Here is a 25,919-nt window from a genome sequence, read left to right on the forward strand (position 1 = left end):
TTAGTGTCCAAAGATGTGTAGGTTAGGAGGATTAGCAGAGTGGGATTGTTGTCGGTGCAGGCTCAATGGGACATGCAGACATGCCAAATTGACTCTGTGGATGGAATTTTACCGGGTGGGTGGAGTGAGCCGGTAAAATTCCATGAGAGCCGAGAAATCAGGATCGTGCCCGATTTCTGGGCTCTCGTGGTCTTAGCAGAACCAGATTTCCGGCACAAAATGGGCGAAAGGCTGAATAAATTCATTTATTGAAATGATTATTTCCATGTCTTTAGTGAGCCTGGTGCTCAATCATCCAGGCTTCACTTGCCTTCCTGGCCTCACCAGGGGGGGTTCTCTCCGGTGAGGAAAATACCTGCTCCCCATGAACAGGGAACAGTCATGTTGGCCTCACTGGTGAAACCAAGGGGGCGCACAGGGAGGCTGAGGGCATACCTGGCACCTCAGTAATGCCCACCAGGCACCTTGGCACTGCTTGGGGTAGGGAGGGGGTGGTCTAGACCATTTTCCCGTGCACTATGTGCACAGGATTAGGCGTGAAAACTCACCCATAGAACAGATCTGCAACTCACCCATTTTCACACTAGCTGAGCACTTAATCATTCTCGTAAAATTCCATCCAATATCTTTATTTTTATTCGGGGGCATCACTGGCTAGGCCTGCATTTATTGCTCATTCCTACTTGCTCGAGAAGGTGGTGCTGAGCTGCCTTCTTGAACTGCCGCAGTCCCTGTGGTGTAGGTGCATTTAGGGAGGGGGTTTCCTTATTTTGATCCAGCGACAGTGAGGGAATGGCGATAAACTTCCAAGTCAGGATGGTGAGTGACTCAGAGAGGAATCTCCAGGTGGTGGTATTCTGCTGCCCTTGTCCTTCTAGATGGTAGTGATCATTGGTTTGGAAGGTACTGTCTACGGAGATTGTTGAGTTTCAGTAGTGTATCTTGTAGATGGTACACATTGCGGCTGTGTTTGTCGGTGGTGGACGGAGTGAACGTTTGTGGATGGGGTGCTAATCAAGCAGGGCTGCTTTGTCCTGGATGGTATTGAGCTTCTGGAGTGTTGTTGGAGCTGCTCCCATCCAAGGAATTGGAAAGTAGTCATCACACTCCAGAGAATTCCCAGCCTCTGATCAGCCACAGTATTTATATGGCTGGTCCATGTTTAGTTTCCGGTCAATGGTGAACACCAGGATGTTGATAGTGGGAAGGTTTCAGCAATGGTAGTGTCATTGGTAATGCCATTGATCTCCACTCATATTGTCTGTATCTTTGACTCGATTACCTGTAAAGACTCGCATTCCAACCATTATTTTGTAAATTGAGTTTGTGTCTTTATATGTCCTGTTTGTGAACACAACTCCCACTCACCAGGCGAAGGAGCAGCAAGCACTCCAGAAGCACATGGTTTTTGCTACCAAATGAGCTTGTTGGACTTTAACTTGGTGCCGTGAGACTTCTTACAATGCCATTGATTGTCAGTGGTTAGATTCTCTCTTGCTGGATGATGGCACTGCCCGGCACTTTCACAGCACGAATGTTCCATGCCAGTTGCCAGCCCAAGCCTGGATATTGTCCAGGTCTGGTTGCATTTGGAAATGTGAAGAGCTGCGAGTGGTGCTGAACATTGTGCAATCATCAGCAAACTTCTGATGGAACAAAGATCATTGATAAAACCCATGAAGATGGTTGGGCCTCAGACACTACCTTGAGGAACTCCTGCAGTGATGTCCTGGAGCTGAGACGATGGATCTCTAACCCCACCTTCCATTGTGCCAGCAGTGACTCCAACCGGGGAGAGCCTTCCCCCTGATTCCCATTGCAATATATTGAGGTTTGCCCAAATTGCACGCTGTTTAGAAAGATGGTACATCAGTACTGACCCCAAGTGCACATCACCTCCAGAATAGAGTGAGATCTTTGACCTGAAATATTCATTGCTTTTCTCTCTAGACAGATTCTGCCCACCCTGCTGAGTGTCCCCAGCATCTTCTGCTCCTATTTCAGGTAAAAATGTCAGCTGTCATTCAACAAGTTATTTAAAATCATGCAAATTTGCCTCTAAAGCCTCAGAGTTACCATATTTTACCTGGTGCAGACAGCTTGTCCCGGGAAGTGGACGCTCTTGAATACTAAGGCAAACGCTCCTTCCTGCAAGAATTTAAACCAATGCTTTCAATAGAATGCATTAAGATATATGTGAAAGCAAAGTCTAAGCACATAAACACTTCATTATGTTCAGTGGAAGAAAGCTCAATGCCATTGCACCAAAAGGTTTTACTTCCAAAACATTTCTGCATCCGATTTTAATCAGATTTCTCCATCTGGGGGTGGTGGGCCTGGGTAAGTTACTTTGTCAGAGAGGCAGTGCGGATTTGATGGGCCGAATGGCCTCTTTCTGCACTGCAGGGATGCTGTGGGATTTGAGGGCACGACATTGAGTACCTGCTCCTTGATGGAACTTTCTTCTTCGAAGCGGAGAAGATAAACCAACCCCACAATAAATCCATGTTTAGCCTCAAACAAACAGACCCTGACTGTCCGACTGAGAGACAACCGCTTACCAGCTGTTGGATGACTCGCTCTACCAAGGTGGCGAAGCTGATGTTCTCATTCTCGCTGTTGTCATACACGTATTTGACCAGCTTTGCAATGGATTCTGTATCCGTTTCCGACTCAAACTCATAACCTTTGCTCTCCTGGTGGTCAAAGCACATGAAATAGTTCACCACAACAGCAAAAGCCACCCCAGGCCTTCTCCCCCCTAACACCACGTATTCAACCTGCTAATCCCCCTGACATCAAGGGGCAATTTAGCACGGCCAACCCACCTAACCCACACATCTTTGGAGTGTGGGAGGCAACTGGAGCACCTGGAGGAAACCCATGCAGACACGGGGAGAAGGTGCAAACTCTGCACAGACAGTGACCCGAGCTGGGAATCGAACCCAGGTCCCTGGTGCTGTAAGACTGCAGTGCTGACCACTGTGCCACCACGCCACTGGGCTGAATCGCCTCCTCCTGCACGGTAGGGGTTCTGTGATTCAGAGAGAACGTTCCCGATGGTGGGGGAGTCCAGAACCAGGGGTCACAGTTTGAGGACTCAGTTTTTGAACTGAGGTGAGGAGAAATTTCTTCAAGGGATGAAGCGATAGGGGCGGGAAGGGGGGAGGAGAAATCAGGATATTGAATTTGATGATCAGCCATGATCAAAATGAATGGCAGAGCAGGCTTGAAGGGCCAAACAGCCGACTCCTAGTTTCAATGAGTCAAGTAACTTCAAAATACCAGAGAATCTTGGACATCAATCACTCCCCCATGTTACAAACAGCAACATAAATCTTCCTACCTGATACCTGTGGATAGGTTTATGGACGAAAAGGGATTGGTATAGGATAGTGGGTCATTGTTTTTGTAACTGGTCGGCGCAACATCGTGGGCCGAAGGGCCTGTTCTGCGCTGTAATGTTCTATGTTCTATATTATACACACAGGAGTCTGAGTATATACACAGCAGCCCAACTGGTGATGACCATATCTTTATTATACTCATGCCATTTTTCACTGGAAATCTTATCCAACATCCTCTTCAATGTCAAGTGTTGCTAAATATTGAGGTGAGTGTCATACACAAGAGTTTTTGAAGTCTATGAACACCCTGGGAATTTGGGAAGATTAGCTGTGTGAATGGCACTGAATGCAAGTACTGCAGAATAGCAACCCACAGGTGGCACAGACAACATGGAAGAACGCCCTGTGCAGGAGAGGGAAGGATTTGGAAAACCATTGCACCATCCGGATGTAGGAACCACATGAAATATTATTTATTGATGTCTTTTCACACCTCCGGCCAATAAGTTAACTTTTTGTCACACCTCATGCAAACCCAAGAGAGAAACTAAAGCAGGCAGTGATATATTTTAACCAAGTAAGGCTGCTCTAGACACTTACCAGGAACTTGCGCAGATTCATATGGTTTGTGATGATCCCATTGTGGATGACAATAAATTCTGCAGTTTAAAAATGAACAGAAAAAAAGAAACTTAGAAACTTCTACTAAACTTGGGGACCTGGGTTAAATAGACAAAAATCCATGCCTGGAATTGCTGGAATAGAAGGTCCTTGAGGAGAAACGAGGAAATCAATGAGGGAATGTGGGAATGGCCCCCTCTGGCTAGCTGGGAATGTCCCAAACCTATTTTTAAAAAATTAATTCACTGGACGTGGGTGTTGCGGGTTGGCCAGCATTTGGTGCCCATCCCTAGTCACCGCATTGCTCTGGAGTCACTTGTAGGCCAGACCGGGTAAGGACGGCAGATTTCCTTCCCTAAAAGACATTAGTGAACCAGGTGGGTTTTTCCGTCAATGGTTTCATGGTCATCAGTAGATTCTTAATTCCAGATATTTTTTATTATTCAAATTCCATCAAGTGTCGTGGCGGGATTCAAACCCGGGTCCCCAGGACATTAGTTGAGTTTCTGGATTAATAGTCTAGCGATAACACCACTCGGCCAGCACCTCCCCTTTGTGTGGAAAGTGACTGAGCAAGTTTTTTTGTCCAGTTGCCCAGCTATGTCACAGAGATCTTTCAGGGTAAGACAATCATGTGTCAGTTGCCCTGCACTAGGGCGTGTGTAAGATTGCGCAGTCCTGTTGTTGACGGATATAATGGATTAGATTCAGAGAACCCCTACAGTGCAGAAGGAGGCCATTCAGCCCATCGGATCTCCACCAACTCTCTCTAACACCTTCCCCAGGCCCTCTCCCCCACTGTATCCCTGTAACCTACACATTTACAATGGCTACTCCATCTAACCTCCACATCTTTGGGCACTAAGGGGCAATTTAGCATGGCTAATCCATCTAACCTACAAATCTTTGGACTGTGGGAAGAAACCGGAGCACCCAGAGGAAACCCATGCAGGCACGGGGAGAATATGCAAACTCCACAGACAGTCACCCAAGGCTGGAACCGAACTCGGGTCCCTGGCGCTGAGAGGCAGCAGTGCTTACCACTGTGCCACCGTGTTGCCCATATTACAATAGCAACATCTACCCATATACATATATTGCCTCATTTCAAAATCATAGCCACAGCTGGAGGCCAGAGTGCCTGTACCAGCCTTTGAGCTATTCAATTATTCCCATTCCCATACACTGGTTTTCCTATCAACTGTCTATCCGATTCTTTTACGAAAGTCACTATTAAATCCGCCTCGTCCACCCTTTTCCAGATCACAACAGCACGCTATGCTTTCACTGCAAGCACTGCAAAGGAATAACTTGCCTTAATAAAATGCATGTCACAATCTTAGTACATCATTAAACACTTCACAACAGTGGTTAGCACTGCAGTCTCACACTGCCAGGGACCTGGGTTCGATTCCCAGCCTTGGGTCACTGTCTGTGCAGAGTCTGCACAATCTCCCCGTGTGTCTGTGGGGGTTTCCTCCAGATGATCCGGTTTCCTCCTACAGTCCAAAAGACATGCTGTTTAGGTGCACTGGCCACTACAAACACCCAAGCAGAAAATAACATCCAATCTGTGGCCTGATGTTCTGGCTTAACTGATGATTATTGAGGGATTAATTTTGGCCTGAATACTCAGCAAAGCACCCCTCCCCAACCCTCTCATTTATTTTTCAAGTGGTGACATGTGATCTGTGAATTCCAACTGAGCCAGAACCAGTCCACGATAGTTACTCAAACGTGAATGACAAAGAACAAAAAAGTCTTAAATCTGTGTTCCCAAGTCATTGTACCATCTGCTTCTGAGAACGATCATCCGTGTGCCAACCTTTCCCAAGCCTGCCATAGCTGTGTACACCTCTTATCAAACTTCCCTTTAAAGGAGAACAAGCCCAGCTTCTCCAACCTTCAAGGGGAGATGGTGGTGTAGCGATATTGTCACTGGACTAATAATCCAGAGAACCAGGTTAATGTACTGGGGACCACTGTAGATAGTGGGATTTGAATTGAATAAAAATCTGGGGTTGCGGCAATATTCAATCCTCAAAATGGGAACAGTGGGGGGTATGGGGGGGGCACTAATGTATATCCATGAAAATTGAACAAAGAACGTTTGATATAATCGGTATCAGGTATGGTAACATGTTGTAACAAAAGATCAATGTCTGTTAAATAAATGTATCACATGTACCACCACAATCAGAACGACGTTGTCCAAATTGAACACCCAGCTCCCTCAATATCAAAGACAGGAAAGGTTACAAAGCCTTACCTCTAAACCATGTCATAAACTCCTGAGATTACCCAAAACTTTTCCCTCTCAAACACATCTCAAAGGTTTTCTTTGCCGCCACACTTTCCCTTCGCACATCGGACTCACCATTGTCCTTATCGGAGCGCTGCGGGTGACTATTGACAAAATTCGGAATGCCATATGTGGCCCAGCGAGTATGCGCAATGCCAAAATGAGTTTCAAATTCAACGTCAAAGTCAACATCTTCTTGCTCTGGAATAAATTTGGAACAATATTTAATACACCGGCACGCACACACACACAACCCCCCCAGGGAACTATGCAGACACTGATTACACCCAGAACAATGTGCATTACAGACAAGATATTTATAATAACCAAAAGTCACGGCATAGAGTACAAGAGCAAGGGGGTAAGGTTGGAGCTGTACAAAGCGTTGGTTAGACCACAGCTGGAGTACTGTGTGCAGTTCTGGTAACCTCACTATAGGAAGGATGTAGAATTCATAGAAACTCTACAGTGCAGAAGGAGGCCATTCGGCCCATCAAGCCTATACACCGACAACAATCCCACCCAGGTCCTATCTCCGGAACCCTACGTATTTACCTTACTAATTCCCGAGGGGCAATTTAACATGGCTAATCAACCTATCATGCACATCTTTGGAGTGCGGGAAGAAACCAGAGCACCCAGAGGGAACCCATGCAAACACAGGGAGAATGTGTAAACTCCACAGAGTCACCTGAGGCCAGAATTGAACCCGGGTCCCTGGCGCAGTGAAGCAGCAGTGTAAACACTGTGCACCCAATGTGACAGCATTAGAAGGGGTACAGAAGAGGGTCACTAGGATGTTGCCTGGGACAGAGCATTTGAACTACAAGAGGAGACTTGGGTAGGTTTGAATTGTTTTCTTTACTGCAGAAAAGGCCGAGGGGAGACGTGTTTGAGGTGTATAAGATTATGAGGGACAGGGGGAGTAGGAAGCAGCTGTTCCCCTTAGCTAAAGGGTCAACCACAATGGAGCACAGCTTTAGAGTAAGGTGCAGGAGAATCAGAGGGGACTTGAGACAAATCTTTTCACTCAAGAGGGTGGTGAGAATCTAGAATGCGCTGCCTGAGAAGCTACTGGAGGCCGGAAATCTTACAGTCCAAAAGACGTGCTGGTTGGGTGCACTGGCCGTGCTAAATTCTCCCTCAGTGTACCCGAACAGGCACCGGAGTGTGGCGACTAGGGCATTTTCACAGTAACTTCATTGCAGTGTTAATGCAAGTCAATTTTTGACACTATTAAACTTAAACCTTTAGGAAGTATTTAGATGAGCACTTGAAACATAACATTGAAGCAAATGGGACAAGTTCAGGAAAATGGGATTAGCGTGACTTTAGTGGTAGTTAATGGCAGTGCAGAATCGATGGGCTGAAGGGCCTTTTCAGCACTGTATGACTCTATGGCTACAGATGATGTGCAAAGTAGCTGGCAAAGACATTTTCTCGGAACGCCAAGGGGAAGTGAAGACTGTTGTTGCAGTTAGTTTTTGTTTTGGGTTCAGAAAAGCGACCAAGTTTCCCCTGTGTTGGATCATCGCTTTAATTACACACAGATTTCAATTCAGTGAATACTTCCCTATAGCGGCTTCATTCTCAAAGGCTTTCTTGTTGAAAACAAAAACAAAAATAGCTCCTGGAATTTGCTGGAAGCAGACAAGCATTAAGGTCAATTCCCAAACAGACCATGGAATCATAGAATGGTTACAATGCAGAGTGAGGCCATTCAGCCCATTGCTGCTGGGCAGCACAGTGGTTAGCACTGTTGCCGCACAGCGCCAGGGACAAAGAACAAAAACAGCCCGGGAAACAGGCCCTTCAGCCCAACGAGCCCGCGCCATCATTTTAACATCACCAGTCCCCCCCCCCCTTCACCCATGACCCTTATCTATTGTTTTATGGCAATCCACATTGAGGGTAACTAATTTAGGGACAATTTATTACTTCCAATCAGCCTAATCGCACATCTTTGGGGTGTGACCTGGGTTCAATTCTGGCCTCGGGTGACTGCCTGTTTGCAGCTTGCACATTTTCCCTGTCTCTGCGTGGGTTTCCTCGGTGTGCCGTAAGGGTGAGCGCAGGGGTTGTAACTGACAGAGACATCATGAGACAAAGGGAATGTAAATGGTGGTGATAAAGGCTGAGAATGGTGCTAATAGCGTTGAGTAGGAGATCGGAACGTGTAGCTAGCTGAACAAAGGTGCAGAGTGTCAAAGGACAACCTGAGGCGGGTGGCAGATTGTGTCCTTTTGAAGTTCCACACTATGCTCCTCATGGCAACCCTTCTAAATTCCATTATCATCTGCAAATTTTGAATTTGCACTTGCTACACCAAGATCTAAGTCATCAGTAAATGCCAGCTAGAGCAGTGGACCCAACACCTTCCTCACTCCTGGAGAACTCCACTATAAACCCTCCTCTGGCCCAAACAAGAATTCTCTACTTATCTTCGTTTCCTGAAACTTAGCCCATTTCTCATCCACATGACTACTTTCTCTTTTATTCCAGGAGCTCTAACTTTGTTCCCAACTCTGTCATGTGGCACTGCATCAAATGCCTTTTGGAAGTCTGTGTTTATCACATTCAACTCGTAAGATGGCAGGATACATTGGTGAGATGACACAAGGTGGAAGGAAATTAAACACCAGCATACGGCAGCTGGGCTGAATGGCCTCGCTCTGTGCTGTAAAATTCCGTGTCATTTATCTTTTTAAATAACAAAGTCACCTTTAATGTGGTTCCTTGAAGAACAAACATTATAGACCCTTTAGAGAGAGAAAACATCCGTGTGATACCCCACAGTTCAATCTTCAGTCGGGACTTACTGTTCACTTCCTCTTCCAATGTCTTTATCTTCCCATTCCTTTTAATGATGTAGATTTGCTTCCCTTGGTCTGCACTTTCCTTGCTATTTCCTCCATCAATGCCAATTCCTGGAAGAAAGTCACAAAGGCGGTTAGATTCAACAGCAATTTATATGCGTACAGCACTCAAACGTGACAAGATATCCCATCAGCTTTGATCTAATTGAGTGGGCGGAATGGACTCGAAGGTGAGAATGGGCTGCCTCCAATGATCCCTACGCTGAGGTACTTGGTGTGGGATCAACAAGTGGTGTCAGGAGAGCTGGGAAATGTTACAGGGTGGAAAAGGGCTGGAGGAGCCTCACAGCACCAGGGACCTGAGTTCATATCCCCGCTTGGGTCACTATCTGTGCGAAGTGTGCATGTTCTCCTCATGTCTGCGTGGGTTTCCTCCGGGTGCTCCAGTTTCCTCCCAAAGTCTGAAAGACGTGCTGGTTAGTGCGTTGGCCATGTTAAATTCTCCCTCAGTGTATCCGAACAGGCACCAGAGTGTGGCGACTAGTGGATTTTCAGAGTAACTTCATTGCAGTGTTAATTTAACACTGAGACTACTTGAGACTAATAAATAAAATTCAAACCAGGCCACTGTAGAATGAATTCAGACAATGAAGTTGTTGAATCATGGGTGGCATCGCAGCCAATCCTCAACATCTAGTCCTTACCTCATGCCCAACCAATGCCTCCCCCCACCCACATTCAATCCTTATTTCAAATCCCCACCCTCCGTCTTTCCAACAGGAAGGAGCAGAGCGTCATCAAGAATGGGCCTCTTAGCCCAGGATTCTGAAACCCATTGGAGAGCCTCATAGCGCTAACTCAGCACAAGTCAGGGTTGAAACTGGGAACTCTGCAGACCACATGATTCATCTTTACCTGGGGCAGTGCACTTACCACAAGAGCCGTGACAGTAGCTGAGAAAGATTTCATGAATGTGACCTCTTCCCTGGCCTCAGGGCATCTCAAAGCGCACAGTGAAATACTTTGGAAGCGTAGTCTCCGCCACAGATAATTTACACAAAGAAAGGCCCCCCGCCGAAGAAAATTTAAATAAATAAATCTGTTCCAGTGGACAGTGTTTGGATACCACAGTGATTAGTGCAGTTGCCTCTATGCACCAGGGGCTCGGGTTCAGTCACCGGAGGCTGGGAATTGTCTGTGTGGAGTCTACATGTTCTCCCCATGTCTGCATGAGTTTCCTCCGATTGCTCCAGTTTCCTCCCACTGTCCCCAGATGTGTAGTTAGGAGGATTGGCCATGGGAAATGCATGGGGTTACGCGGGATTGGGCAAAGGAGAGGGTCTGGGCAAGATGTCTGGGCCTGTACTGTGCTGTACTGTTCTATGTATGTCTATGTATGCTCTTTTGGAGAGTTGCTGCAGACTTGATGGGCTGAATGGCCTCCTTCTGCACTGAAGGGCCTCTATGCTTCTGTGATTCTAGTGAAGTTGGTCGCAAGATAAATATGGGACACTGTTGAAACTTCTCCAAATACGCTGAGAGATCCCATGTGCCCATCCGTGAGGGCAGACATGGTTTGGCATTGCTTCTGAAAGAAAGGTGCCACTGGCAGTGTAACACTCCCTCAGTGCTGCATTGGTCAAACTGAGGTATACAAGATGATAAAAGGTATGGATAAAGTAGACATGGAGCAGATGCTTCCTCTTGTGGGACATTCTAGGATGAGAGGTCACAGTCTTAGGGTGTGGGGCAGCAAATTTAAAACAGAGTTGAGGAGAAACTACTTCTCCCAAAGGGTCTGTGAATCTGTGGAATTCGCTGCCCCAAAGTGCGGTGGATGCTGGGACAGTGAGTAAATTTAAGGAGGAGTTAGACAGATTTTTAATGGGTTGAAGGGTCATGGGGAGAAGGCAGGAAAATGGGGATGAGGAGCTTATCAGCCATGATCGAATGGCGGAGTGGACTCGATGGGCCAAATGGCCTAATTCTGCTCTGACATCTTATGAACTTACGGAACGTCTGCCTGGATTGGGCCCTCAAGCCTCAGGAGTGAGATTTTGGCGACTGAGATAAGGCTGGCACTGTTCAAATTCAAAACACATTTCATTTGAAAGAGACTGAAACATATTTTGAAAAAAAATGTTCTTTCATAAGATATTTGGCTGAATTTCACCAACACTCAGGAGAACACAAGAAACAGAAGCAGGCGTGGCCACAGACTATTTAGTCTCTCGTGATAGGACAGCTCTCTCATTCCTAGGGATTAGCAAACCTGGTAAAGTGCCATGGTGCAAAAGTTGTTTTTGAATCCTGCTCCTGTGAGGCACATTGTACCAGGAGTTACACAACAAAAGCCGCGCCCTTTTTGACAACAATTGGAAGGAAAATGTCAATGGGGGTAGAAATGACTCAAAAATCTATAACCACCTCAGCAGTCTTTTTATATGGGGCTATTGATGGGAGGGTTGCTGACTGCAATCTCATCCCATGACGTGCCTCTCACTCTCCAGGGTCCCCAGAACATTGGCTGGGTTCTGGATAGTCTGACAATGGCAGCACTAGGTCAGCGCCTCCTTTCTGACCATTATGTTACCTCACGAGTGATTTCTTTTGAGTTTAATTTTGCTCACAAGTGTGAACATCAACGCTGTTGCCAACCCAATTAAGCAATACTGGACAGGTGAGTGGAGAATTAGGATGTAATTGAAGAGATGGTTTGACTAAGGGGCGTGAGGAGTGTGTGTGTGTGTGTGTGTGTGTGTGTGTGTGTGCTCTCCCTCAGAGACGGGCCCTGGAGTGTGGCAACGAGGGGCGTTTCACGGTAGCTTCATTGCAATGTTAATGTAAGCCTACTTGTGACACTGGAGCATAAACTTCACTTTTAAACTTTATTAAAAATCAGCCAACACATCTATCCTTGTGATGCACCGCCTTCCTGCACCAATTGGAAAGCCAAAAAACTTATTGGATGATGCTTACTGACAACCAAATATCGTTTTATTCTCAGTCCGTTTTTATATCTGGTAAAGAGAAATGTTCAAAGAGAATTACTTTTAAAAAAAAACGACCTCTTAATGTCCTAAGGGTTTTTTTTTCAGGGTTGTCAACAGAGAGGTCCTGGAGATTGAACTTCAATGCCCAGAGACTCCAGGCTAATCCTGGGGGCTTGGCTTCTCTCGTCTTAAAGCAGGTTAAGCTTTTTGTTGTGGACAGCAGACCGGATGAAATGGGAAAAGCTTCCAAAAAAAAGTTATGGAAAAAGTTAAGGTTTAAGATTAGCATCAAACCAGCTCATGTGATTTAAGGGGGAGATGATAAGGGGGAAATGTCACAACCTAACATATAAAATCCCTACAGTGCAGGAGGAGGCCATTCAGCCCATCAAATCTGGACCGACCACAATCCAACCCAGGCCATTTTCCCATAACACCACATATTTACCCTACTAATCCCCTTGACACTAAGAGGCAATTTAGCATGGCCAACCAACCTAACCTGCCCATATTTGGATGTGGCAGAACACCCGGAGGAAACCCAAGCAGAAATGGGGAGAATGTGCCAACTCCACCCAGACAGTCACCCGAGGCTGGAATTGAACCTGGGTCCCTGGTGATGTGAGGCAGCAGTGCTAATCACCATGCCACCTACTGTTTTCAGCCACAACTGATATAGGTCTGATAATCACACTTCACCGTGAAATTTGGGTGGAATTAAAATCGATATCCTTTATAAAGGGATGAAATTGCAGTAATCCCTTGATCCGCCTGTTGCTGGGGTGGGTGATACATTCAGGACCCCGTGGAGAGAACGCCACATCCGTGCATTCAAATTTCATTTACTCTACACAATCAAAAGGGCCTCATTTTCACACTTGCTTCCAACTCCAGGAGCATGAGCTGCCCAATATTGGTCAAAATACATGACGGACAACAGCTTTACAAAGGCTCACTGGTCATTGCTGCCTCTGTACAGGTGGAGCAAGTATCCTTTATCCAAAGCCCTCGGGGCTGATGTGTTTCGGAATCCAGGTTATTTTGACCGCGTGTAGACTTTGCTCTACTTAAGTTACAGGCCAAGGCCTGGGCTAGCTATAGTGTATGGTAAATAAAGTCACTAAAAAGATCCATCACTGAACAAGTGCAAGGTATCTGTTGGCCCCCAACCCATTTATAGAATCCCTACAGTGCAGAAGGAGGCCATTCGGCCCATTGAGTCTACACCAACCACAATCCCACCCAGGCCCTATTCCCTGCAACCCCACATATTTACTCTGCTAATCCCCCTGACAACTCGGGACAATTTAGCCAATCAACCTAACCCGCATACCTTTGGAGTGTGGGAGGAAATCGGAGCACCCAGAAGAAACCCACGCAGACACAGGGAGAACATGCAAACCCCACACAGACACAAGTTGGGAATTGAACCCAGGTCCCTGGCACTGTGAGGCAGCAGTAGTAACCACTGTACCGCCGTGCTGCCCATAGGAGGGATTCAGAGTGTATTTTGCCAGGAGACTTCATGTGCCATAGGTCGGGTGTGGTGGGTGAGGTTCTTGTTGGCTCATGTCATGTTGGTTTGGGTCAGAGACTGCCCACACTAAGGATTGGTGCGGTCGGTGAGGTTTGTGCTATTGGGATTAGAGACTTACCACACTAAAGATGGAGGTTTAAACACAAAAAGTGTGATTTTTGAATGTGTTCAGATTTAGGGACAAAGGGTTCTCGACCCGTTGCTTTCCACGTTGTGGATTCAAGTGCCACCCCATAGATTTGAACACAAAAATCTAAGCTGCAGCATTGATGCACACTGCACTGCTGTGGGTCGAGACCCTACTGTTCTCAGATAGACAGCTGCATTTCCCCACACCACAACATTCACTCCACCTTTAAACTGTCTGGGATAACCTGTGGGCATGAAAGGTGCTATATAAATGCAAATACGTTTGGGGGAATGGTGGTGTAGTGGTAATGTCACTAGACCAGTAATCAAGAAGCCGAGGCTAATACTCTTGAGGACATGGTTTCAAATCCCACCATGGCAGGTAGAATCTATACAGTGCAGGAGGCCATTCAACCCATCGAGCTTGCACTGACAACAATCCCACCCAGGCCCTGTCCCTGTAACCCCATGTATTTATCCTGCTAATCCTCCTGACATCAAGGGGCAATTTAGCATGGCCAAACCACCTAACCCATACTGCTTTGGACTGTGGGAGGAAACCCACACAGACAGTGACCCAACCGAACCTGGGCCTCTGGCTCTGTGAGGGAGCAGTGCTAACCGCTGTGCCCCCCCGCTTGTGGAATTTAAATTCAATTAATTTTTTTTTTAAATCTGGAGTTGAAATCTAATTTCAGCGACGGTGACCAGTAAAAACAATAATCAGTTGTTGTAAAAACCCATCTGGTTCACCAATATCCTTTAGGGAAGGAAATCTTTCGCCCTTACCCAGTCTGGCCTACACTGGCTCCAGACTCTCAGCAATGGAAGTGGATACGGTAGTGGTTTTTAAGGGGTGTCTTGACAAATAGGATGGGAATAGAGGGAAGAGTAGGGGGTTTTAGTTCATTTGGGCAGTACGGTCAGTGCAGACTTGGAGGGCCGAAGGGCCTGTTCCTGTGCTGTAATTTTCTCTGTTCTTTTGTTCTTTGTTCAATGTACCGCGCAGACTCTTACCTGCTTTCTACAAGCTTAAACTACTAGGTTTCAGGGCAATTAGGGAACTCTTTTCCTGGACAACAAATGCTGGCTTTGTCAGCGATGTATATTTCCCAAGAAGGAGCAAAAGTAATGTTTATTTATTAGTCATCAGTAGGCTTACATTAACACTGCCATGAAGTTACTGTGAAAGTCTCCTAGTCACCACACTCTGGCGCCTGTTTGGATACACTGAGGGAGAATTTAGCATGGTCAATGCACCTAACCAGCACGTCTTTCGGACTGTGGGAGGAAACGCACACAAACACAGAGGGAACATGCAGACTCCGCACAGACAGTGACCTGAGCTGGGAATCGAACCTGAGTCCCTGGCACTGTCAGGCAGCAGTGCTAACCACTGTGCCACCCAGAAATTGTTAAGACAAGACCAACTTACCTGCAGAATCGTAACCTCTGTATTCAAGTCTCTGCAGTCCCTTGAACAAGGTTTCAATAATTTCTCTCCTACTCTGAGAAACATGGTAGTTGAGGTAGGCAAAAATTCCTTGAAAATAGTAAGGATAATCGAGGTGTAAGTTTGAGAAATAATTTGGTTAAAAAAAATCTTGATAGTGACATCTCATAAAGCTATAATACTTTGCGAACATTGGCTGCAAGTCAAACTTACCTCACGTAACACTGTACTTGTATATTTTATTGGTAAGACTGATGGTTGTGGGGTCTGTCTCTTTAGAACAGCACATTAGAAGAGGGTCAGCTGACTTGAAAGGGACTGAGAACAAGTGAAGGAGATATATCTATTGGCTCATTCGCAAGCAACACCACAGGATACCTGCTGGAGTACATCTCGGAGGGGGCTAGTAGCCACACTAACAATCATACTCACTGAAAGGGTTATAAGTCTCAGTTTAACAGAAAGCTCATCACACACTGCTAGCCATGAGTAAGTACCCAAGGGCACAAACTGAAGGTTGAAGCATTAAAGGCATCAACCCCCTCAGACTACGTCAACTCTCACAGGCTATAAAACAATGTGGGGCAGTCCTTCAATCGGTTCTGAAAACCAAATGGTCTCAAGCTATCATAGGGAGGTATCACTGTTCACAGCTTTAACATAGGGTTTGTTTATCCAACAAACCTCCCAAGCTGGAGAGAATTCATCAAGCACAGGGGCCTTGGACTCAGAGGAGAATTGATATCTACAAGTCAAACACAATTTGTTAAGAACAAGTTGTAGCAGACCAGAAAACATATTCAAGCCTTTACACTAATTGGATATTATAATCAAGTAGATGTGTACATGTTGTGATTGGTTAGTAGCATTCATACCTTATAAGAACGAGGAGCAGGAGTAGGCCATCTGGCCCCTTGAGCCTGTTCCGCCATTCAATAGGGTCATAGTTGATCTTTTCATGGACTCAGCTCCACTTACCCACTCACCATAATCCTTAAATCCTTTACTGTTCACTGTTATGCATGATGTAAGGCTAATCAATAGTTGAGTGAACACAGGTAACTTCTATACAAATGTCTATCTCTGACTGGTACATGCTAATTGCTTGTAATCGAATTTGGAAGTATATTGGTTTGTGCGTCAACAGCTGACGGACTAGAGCTCTTGCTATAGCTTGGGATTTTAAAACTCCAAAATTCTTTGTCTGGTCAGTTGAGGGAACAAGCAGCTGACCACCACAGCGCCACATCACATCTTATATTGTGCACTATATAAAACAGAAGGCAACTTTCCAACTGGATTCAAGTAGCATTATGCAACTAAAGCGGAGTGTTGTAGAAACGGCACCATGAGGCATTAATAATAAAACCCCAAGCCTTTGCCTGTCAAAGTGAGGCACATTTCTGCCATGGTTAACCCCAGTAGAGTTTACAACCCATCAGATACCCAATGATCATTCACTGTGTTATTCCAGACAACCTCTATAAACGTGTGAAGAATACATGGGTCTATCTGGTCATCATCTCACTGCTATTTGTGGGATCCTGCAGTGCAGACATTCCAAAGCATAGCTGCTAAGAGTCTTGATAAGAATCTATATAATTGCAAGCTGTTTCTTTTTTCCTCTCCAGTCACAGTTCATCCCACAAACTATTTACTGGAAATATTAAGCATTCTGATCTGACCACATTATCCTTCCTCTCTTATTCACAACAATACAAGTAATAGGAGGATTATACCATTTGTTCCATCCAGCCTGTTCCACCATTGAATACAAACATGGCCAATCTTGGGCTTCCAACTCCATTTTCCTGCCCACTCCTCCATATCCCTTAATTCTTTTGATAAAAGTTTATTTATTATTAGTCACAAATAGCTTACATTAACACTACAATTAAGTTACTGTGACAATCCCCTAGTTGCCACACTCCGTGGACTGTTCGGGTACACCAAGGGAGAATTTAGCATGGCCAATGCACCTAACCAGCATGTCTCAGTTCTCCGAGAGACCAAAGATCTGTCTATCATAGCTTTAAACAGAGTCAACACTGGAGAATTCACATCCTTCTGGGGTAGAGAGTTCCAAAGATTCAGGACGGGGACATGCTCACCCCAAGACCTGAAAAGCCCACCCAAGGTGAAGAGACCTTTGCATGGTCCTGTCCTGCCTGCTACGATTCCTATCCCTGTAACCCCACATATTTACCCTGCTAATTTTCTAACCTTCACATTCCGCCAATGCACCTAACCTGCATATCGTTGGAGTGTGGGAGGAAACCTACAGACACAAGAAGAACGTGCAAACTCCACGCAGACGGTGAACCTGGGTCCCTGGAGCTGAGAGGCAGCAGTGCCGCCCATGCCATAAAAATGCATTCAGAGAAACAGAAAATACTGAGCACCTCTCAAAAGAATCACAGAATCCTAGAGGGCAGAAGGGCCATTTGGCCCATCGAGTCTGCACTGAATCTCTGAAAGAGCATCCCACCCAGGCCCTCCCCTCCACCCTATACCCATAACCCCCACGCACGTAGCCTGGCCAATCCATCTAACTTGCATATCTTTGGACACTAAGGGGTAATTTAGCATGGCCAATCCACCTAGCTGCAGACCTTTAGAGTGTGAGAGGAAACCGGCAGTCACGGGACAACGTGCAGACTCCACACAGGCAGTGACCCAAGGCCGGGAATCAAATCCACGTCCCTGGCACTGAGGCAGCAGCGGTCACCACTATGCCACCCTGTCACTGAGGATAAATTTTAAAACTCAATTAAACAGCAGAAAAACGACCCGAAAATCTGAACATCGTTTGGGGAGGCTCCGAACAAAGACAATTGCAAGAACCTAGGAGAGGAGCCACCCTAATTTGCAGACGGGGCTATTTTATGGATGGCCGTGCATTTAAGCACAGGATAAAAACGATCAGAGGAGACCAGGTTTTGGGTCCGTTGTACTCACTCAAATTCTGTCATCCTTCAGCCTGTGTATTTCATTTATGCCCTGGTTACTTAGAGTTACAGTGCAGGAGGGCATTCAGCCCATTGTGTCAGTGCTGGCCCTAAAAGTCTTATCCAGCCTGTTCCACCCCCCAGCCCTTGGTCTCTGTAGCCCTGAAAGCTACTGCCTCTCTAGTGTGTAATCTAAGCGTTTCTTTTAAAAGAAATGAAGGTTTCTGCTTCTATTACCTTTTCAGGCAGCGAGTTCCAGCCCTCCAACACCACCCACCCCCAGTCAAAAAAACTGGACTGCCAACTCCTACCAAATACTTTAAGCCTTGAGATTTATTTGTATCCTCCAACCGCTAACAGAAATGGTTCTTTCCTTATCATAATTCCACGCACCTGAATTCAATCTCCCCTACTCTACCCGCGAAACAAAACAATGTCAATTTGAGTGAGGGCCCCATGTGTCATCACCACCCTCGCTGTTCAATTCCCTCACCCAAAGTTTGGCAACGTGGAAAAGAAGCCAGTCACCTCTCTGCAAAATGTATCCAGCTCTTTCACTTATCCACCCACCACAGGGCGGGGGGAGATACGAGCATTCAACGACAAGTTTGTTACCAAAACAGAAAGCACAGAAACCGCATTGTGTTATCGCACCTTTCACTCCTCTCTCTTACGGTTTCACACCGTCTTAACAGCAAACGCAAAACAGATAAATCCGACGCTACCATGTAGGGAAGTTTAAGCAGGCCAGAGAAGGAGGGGAGGGGGAGGATAAAAACGGAATCAGGATTGAATTAACGGGAAGCAAGGATAGAATTAAAAGCAACAATCCGCATTCACTCTCTAACACTGGCAAGATGTGGCGAAAACAACCTTGTAACAAGACGGGAGGCAGCTTTTAGTATTAAAGTACAAACGCCCTTGGAAAAGGACAGGCTTTGTCTCCCTCTCCAGCCCCAGGAACAGGCTTGTCCCACAAGGGGGAGGAAGGCCAGGCTGTGTCTGGCTCTCCGGCCCCAGTTGATACATACCGCACATTCTATTTTGGAACGTTGAGACCGCTGTTGCTGCGCGACCTCTTTGTAACTTTCTGTCATAACATTCTATCCGTGCGGAAGCGCTCACCGCGTCACAGCGACTGCCCCACCTTCCCAGGCGCAGATAGATGGCGTGCATTTGTCAGCCTGGCTTATGTCTCTTCTCTCCTAATTCATCAGTTTGTTGTGCTGTTCTCATCAACAACCCCTCCGGATTATTTACTATATATATTGCGAAAAAAAACCTTCTAAAAAAATTCAAAGATGCATTCTCATAGAACCGCTACAGTGCAGAAAGAGGCCATCTGGCCCATCGAGTCTGCACCAACCACAATCCCACCCTGTCTTTTGGGCGGGTCAAACAAGTAAACAAACTTAAATTACGTTCGGACAAAAAAAACGGGGGCAGCTCCCCAAAAGGAGGGGGAACGGCCCGAACAGAAACAAAAGGTACAAAGGAAACTTAAAACACGTCAAATCAAAATGTGATTATCGGGGTCTATAAGGCACCTCAGGCCCTGCGGTGCCCAACGGGCGCGGAAGGCCTCGACAGTGCCCGCGGACACCGCGTGCTCCCTCTCCAGGGACACCCGGCCGCAAACGTAGCCACAGTAGAGGGGCAGGCAGTCGGGACGGACGGCCCCGTCGATCGCCCGCTGCCTGGACCTATTGATGGCGCGTTTCGCCAGGCCCAGGAGCAGGTTCACGAGGAGGTCGGCGTCCTGACCCTCCCCTCTCCGCACTGGGTGTCCGTAGATCAGGAGCGTGGGACTGAAATGCAAACAGAACATCAATAAAAGGTTCTTCAGAAAATCAAAAAGGGAGTGCAATCTATAACACAAAACGTAGACGTGGTCCACGGACTCCACAAGGCCACAGAAAGAGCAGTCTCGGGAGCCCGTGAGCCAGTGAATCCTACTGTTGTACGGAACTGCCATGTGCAACACCCTCCACCCCAGGTCCCCGAGGTAATTGGGGGAGATCCCTCCGTAGAGGGACCTCCATCGGGGACCTCTGCCGCCCGGCGGCAACAAGGCCCGCCAAGGTGTGTCCGGGCAACGGGCGAGGACGCGGTAGTGGAAGGTGTGCAGCAGCAGCCCGTACAGGAAACGCCTCCGCACGCTGGAAAAGGGCACGGAGGACACTCCCGCAAGGCGGCTCGTGCTGTGGGGCACCTGACCCGGGGAGGGGGGTCTCGGCTTCGGGCCAATGTGGAATCCCGTCCGAACAGGGGAACGCTCGGACGGGATCCCACCGCACGCCCGAGCCGCCTTGAGCTGGCGTGTGCTTTCAGGGCCCAGCACGACCGTCCTAAGGTCTTGGATGGCTTTGGCCGCGCGCCGGACGGACACCCCCGCGCGCTCAGCCAGCACGCCAGGGTTCATCCAGCCCGCTCCTCCGCCGTCCAGCACGTCCCCGATCCTGGTCACCCCGGCCTCCACAGCCTCCCTCTCCGTCAGCCACCTAAAGTTACACGGCTGGAGGTGCGGATTCCTGAGCAATGGCTCTCGCACGAGGGCCGCTACTCCTGACGGGGGAGAACTGCGCCGCAAGGCGACCGCGTTCCAGACGGTGAGGAGGTCCTGGTAAAAGACGGGCAGCTCCCGCAACGAGGTCGGAACGCGCCCCAGATTAATGTGCAGGAGCTGCACGTCATAATTGAGGCCACACCACTGGCGGAAGAAATACGTGGCCAGGCCGCACCATCGTGGAGGAGGCTTGACGTAAAGGTATCTCTGCAGGGTCTGGAGGCGGAAGGTCGCTATCTGTGTGCGGAGGCACACCAGACCTTGGCCGCCCTCCTCAAGCGGGAGATGCAGAACCTCGGCAGCGACCCAGTGCAGTCGATTGTCCCAGAAGAACCGCATGAGGGTTCTCTGGATATTGGTGACAAAGCCAGGGGGAGGGGTCAAAGCGACCAGCCGGTACCACAACATGGAGGCCACCAGCTGGTTTATGACCAGAACTCGCGCCCTGTAGGACAGCACTCGGAGCAGTCCTGTCCAGCGAGCCAGGCGGGCAGAGACTTTGGCCTCCAGCTCCCGCCAGTTCTCTGGCCAGGATTCCTCAGCTGGGCAGAGATGGACCCCCAGGTAGAGGAGGTGGGTCCTGCTCCAGGTGAAAGGCCTGAGCTCCTCCGCAAGGGGGTCCGTCTCCCAGGGACCGACCAGGAGTCCGGAACACTTGGCCCAGTTGATCCTGGCGGAGGAGGTGGCGGAGTACACCGCCTGGCATTCTCGCATCCTCCGCAGGTCAGCCGGGTCCGTGAACACGAGGAGCACGTCGTTGGCGTAAGCTGACAGGACCACCCCTACGTCCGGGCCGCGCAGAGTCAAACCCGAACAATCCCACCCAGACCCTACCCCCACACATTTACACACTAACTTATGCATCTCAGGGCACTAAGGGGCAATTTTAGCACAGCCAATCAACCTAACCCACACATCTTTGGATGTGGAAGCAAACCCACACAGACGCGAAGAGAACATGCAAAATCCACACAGATAGTGACCCAGGAATCAAACCCAGGTCCCTGGAGCTATGAAGCAGCGATGCTAACCACTGTGCTACCGTGCCGCCCACATCGCTACAACAGTAAAGTGCAACAATGTTCACATTTTCTCCAAAGGTTTGATTTGATTTATTCTAGTCGCATGTATTGGTCTCAAAAGTCAAACCAAATAAAGTCAAGTTAAATCAGGACAAAGTAAGAGGGGCAGCTCCCCAAAAGGAGGGGGAACAGCCTGAACAAAATCAAAGTACAAAGGAAACTTGAAAACATCAAATTAAAATGTGATTATTTGGGTCGATAATGCACCCCAGCCTCCATGGTGCCCAATGGGTGCGGAAGTTGCACGTATTGGGATATGATGGAAAGTATTGTTTCTTGCTTGCTATACAGGCAAAGCATATGGGGAGAAGGAAAGGAGAGGGTGCAGTATTATAGTGTTGCAGTCATAACTGGGGTGTCAGGATGCGCTCTGAGGTGCTTCAGTTCAATAATGAGTACATCTGGTGGCTAGAACTGCTGCTTCACAGCGTCAGGGACCTGGGCTCAATTTCCGCCTTGGGTGACTGTGTGAAGTTTGCACATTCTCCCTGTACCTGTGTGGGTTTCCTCTGTAAGAAGTCTGACAACACCAGGCTAAAGTCCAACAGGTTTATTTGGTAGCAAAAGCCACTAGCTTTCAGGGTTCTGCCCCTTTGTCAGGTGAGCTAGTGGCGTTTGGTACCAAATAAACCTGTTGGACTTTAACCTGGTGTTGTCAGACTTCTTACTGTGTTTACCCCAGTCCAATGCCGGCATCTCCACATCATGGGTTTCCTCTCACAGTTCAAAGATGTGCACGTTAGGCGAATTGGTTATGCTACATTGCCTGCCCTTTAGTATCCAAAAGTGTGCAGGTTAGGTCTATGGGCCATGCTAAATTGCCCCTTAGTGTCAAGGGGACTATCTAGGGTAAATGCATAGGGTTGTGGGGATAGGGCCTAGATGGGATTGTGGTCTGTGCAGACTTGATGGGCTGAATGGCCTCCTTCTGCACTGTAGGATTCAATGATTTGATGACCTGATCCTCTATCTCAACGCAATGCATCTGGGCTCTCCCTATACCCTTTGATGTCTTTAGAGCATAAAAATCTTTTCTATTTCCTACTTAAATATATTCAGTTGTCACAGAGTTAAATGTCAGTCAATTACTGGCTGATGCGTGGGGGCAAGTCTTGGAATAAAATGTCCATGTAGTCACAGATGGCAGTGCTATATCATATTCTCCTTGAGAATGTTCAAAGTCTCGGTGGGTTTCTAATCAACACTCCAATTGCCCTCGCCTCTAGTTTATAAAGTTTATTTGTTTATTAGTGTCACAAATAAGCTTACATTAACACTGCAATGAAGTTACTGTGAAAATCCCCGAGTTGCCACACTCCGGCGCCTGTTTGGGTACACTAAGGGAGAATTTAGCGTGGCCAATGCACCTAACCGGCATGTCTTTCGGACTGTGGGAGGAAACTGGAACACCCGGGGGATACCCACGTAGGCACGGGGAGAATGTGCAGACTCTGCACAGATAGTGACTCAAGCCAGGAATCGAACCCAGGTCCCTGGTGCTGTGAGGCAGCAGTGCTAACCTTCCTGCCAGACCCATCAAGTTTGCACCAATAACAATCTCACCCAGGCTCTATTCCTGTAACCAAAAATCTGCTGGTCCCCCTAACACTAAGGGTCAATTTAGCATAGCCAATCAACCTAACCTTTAATCTTTTGAACCGTGGGAGGAAACCAGGGCATCTGGAGGAAACTCACACAGACACGGGGAGAATGTGCAAACTCCATCCAATCACCCAAAGTTGGAATTGAACCCAGGTCCCTGGTGCAGTGAGGCAGCAGTGCTAACCCATGTGCCACCCAATAATAACATAGATGAGGACTTGCAAAAGTAAATGAGCCAAGGGAGTTGGGCAACGTTAGTAAGGTGGAAGTAGGCTGTCTTTTTTTAATACTCATGGGTGGTATGTTGGCGCAGTAGTTAGCAGTGCTACTTCACAGCGCCAGGGACCCGGGTTTGATTCCTGGTTTGGGTCACTGTCTGTGTGGAGTTTGCTCGTTTTCCCTGTGTCTGCATGGGTTTCCTCCCACAGTCCAAAAGACATGCAGGTTCGGTGCATTGGCCATGTTAAATTGCCCCTTAGTATCCTGGGATGTGTAGGTTAGAGGGATTAGTGGATAAATATATAGGGTTCTGAGGATTGTGCCTGGATAGGATTTTTGTTGGTGCAGGCTCGATGGGCTGAATGACCTCCTTCAGTACTATAGGTTTTCTATGATTCTATTTACAGTATGTGGGCTTCACTAGCTAGGCCAGCATTTAATACCCATCCCTAATTGCCCTCTAGAAGGTCACGGTGAGCCATCTTCTTGAACCCACTGCATCTGGTGTAGGTACACCCACAGTGCTGTTAGGTAGGGAGTTCCAGGATTTTGACTCAGCAACAGTAAAGAAATGCTCCATTTATTTCCAAGTCAGGATAGTGATTGGCCTGAGGGGAATCTCAAGTAGTGGTATTCCCATATGTCTGCTGCCCTAGTCCTTCTAGATGGCAGTGGTGTGGGTTTGGAAAGTACTGTCTCAGGAGGCTTGGTGAGTTGCTGCAGTGCATCTGGTAAATGTTACTTACACACTGCTGCCACTGTGCATTGGTGGCGGAGGAAGTGCATGTTTATGGATGGGGTGCTCATCAAAGGGGCTGCTTTGTCTTGGAAGGTGTCAAGCCTCCTAACTCCCTGAAATCTGTCCACCATTTACATGGCACAAGTCATGAACGTGATGAAATACTCTGCACTTGCCTGAAAGAGTGCAGCTCCAACCACAGTCAAGAAGCTATATGGGGAGGGGAAACTGTTAACAATAGCAGCTAATGTGGGGTCCAGAAAGGGAAGCCGGGTGGTCAAAAGTTTGATTAGAATTGAATTGAATGAAAAGTGCATCTCATGGATAGGGTGAGCTCGGAGACAGCAGGGCAGGAGATGGGATAGAATCTAAAAGAAGCAAAAGAGTTCAGATCAAAGGCAGCAGAGACCATGGGTTAGGGAATGATAAGCACTGATAAGCCAGAAAGCATTTTAAAACTCCAAACTTAACAGCATTCAGACTACATGCTGCTTTAAAAATGTTAAACAACGTAGAGTGGGAGGATGTCATTCCAACATAAAAACCTCTCATTACCTTCAGATTTATCTCCAACACCTTTGGGAGATCAAAACCAGTCTGTTCCAGCCGAGATCTGATCTAGTTCCTTCCAAATCCATTCGTTCCAGATGGCACTTCACTGTTGGCTAAATTATCCTTGTCGTTTGACCTCATTTCAAAGGAATGGTGGCAATAGAAACAGTGCAGGTCTCTGCCATGGGTATGTGTGTGTATGTGAGGTCAGCCATGACGTCTTCATCTAGAATCAGGAGCTGCAATTTTGAGCACAACAACTTCTTTGATGGTCAAAACACTTCTCATTGTTTATCGAATAGATTCCTACAGAAAGTTGCTTCAAACACAGGCCCACACCTGTGATTTAGAGCTGCTTCACCCCACTTGTCCAATGTCTGCCCCTTCAGAATCTGGCTCAGCCACAGAGTGATTGCTCTGTCTCCAAAATGCCAACAAAAATTACATACGGAACATTAAACGTAGGCAATAACCAGTAGCTGATGGGAAGTCCCCATCAAGAATGAATCTCATTATAGGGATGACGCTACAGAGTTGGCCACTGGATTAGGGCGGCACAATGGCACAGTGGTTAGCACTGCTGCCTCACAGCATCAGGGACCCAGGTTCGATTCCCAGCTTGGGTCACTGTCTGTGTGGAGTCTGCAAGTTCTCCCTGTGTTGGCGTAGGTTTCCTCTGGGTGCTTCAGTTTCCTCCCACAGTCTGAAAGATGTGCTGGTTAGGTGTACTGGCCGTGCTAAATTCTCCCTCTGTGTACCCAAACAGGCACTGGAGTGTGGTGACTAGGGGATTTTCACAGTTAAAAAAAAAGTTCATTTATTAGTCACAAGTAAGGCTCACATTAACACTGCAATGAAATTATTGTGAAATTCCCCTGGTCACCACACTCTGATGTCTGTTCCAGTCAACATACCTAGCCAACAACTTTCAGACTGTGGGACGAAACCGGAGCAACTAGAGGAAACCCACGCAGACACAGGGAGGACAAGCAAACTCCACACAGACAGTTACC

The 25,919-nt window shown here is 47.4% G+C and overlaps 1 protein-coding gene across 1 annotated transcript in view; it reads right to left on the reverse strand.

Moving 5' to 3' along the window:
* LOC145360363 (glutamine--fructose-6-phosphate aminotransferase [isomerizing] 1-like) overlaps positions 1-19,265 on the reverse strand; it is a 61,910-nt gene extending 42,645 nt beyond the window's left edge. Inside the window, exons 1-7 of the mRNA XM_080215536.1 lie at positions 19,178-19,265; positions 15,181-15,288; positions 9,090-9,197; positions 6,346-6,471; positions 3,948-4,006; positions 2,562-2,696; positions 2,087-2,148 (exon numbers count right to left, since the gene is read on the reverse strand). Coding sequence (XP_080071662.1) covers positions 2,087-2,148; positions 2,562-2,696; positions 3,948-4,006; positions 6,346-6,471; positions 9,090-9,197; positions 15,181-15,288; positions 19,178-19,184 — 605 coding nt within the window. The 5' untranslated portion in view covers positions 19,185-19,265. The remainder of the gene's footprint in view (positions 1-2,086; positions 2,149-2,561; positions 2,697-3,947; positions 4,007-6,345; positions 6,472-9,089; positions 9,198-15,180; positions 15,289-19,177) is intronic.
* Positions 19,266-25,919: the final 6,654 nt, after the last annotated feature.

The sequence above is a fragment of the Carcharhinus amblyrhynchos genome, chromosome 31 (assembly GCF_965287045.1).
Source record: "Carcharhinus amblyrhynchos chromosome 31, sCarAmb.v2.hapA, whole genome shotgun sequence".
Taxonomy (NCBI): Eukaryota; Metazoa; Chordata; class Chondrichthyes; order Carcharhiniformes; family Carcharhinidae; genus Carcharhinus; species Carcharhinus amblyrhynchos.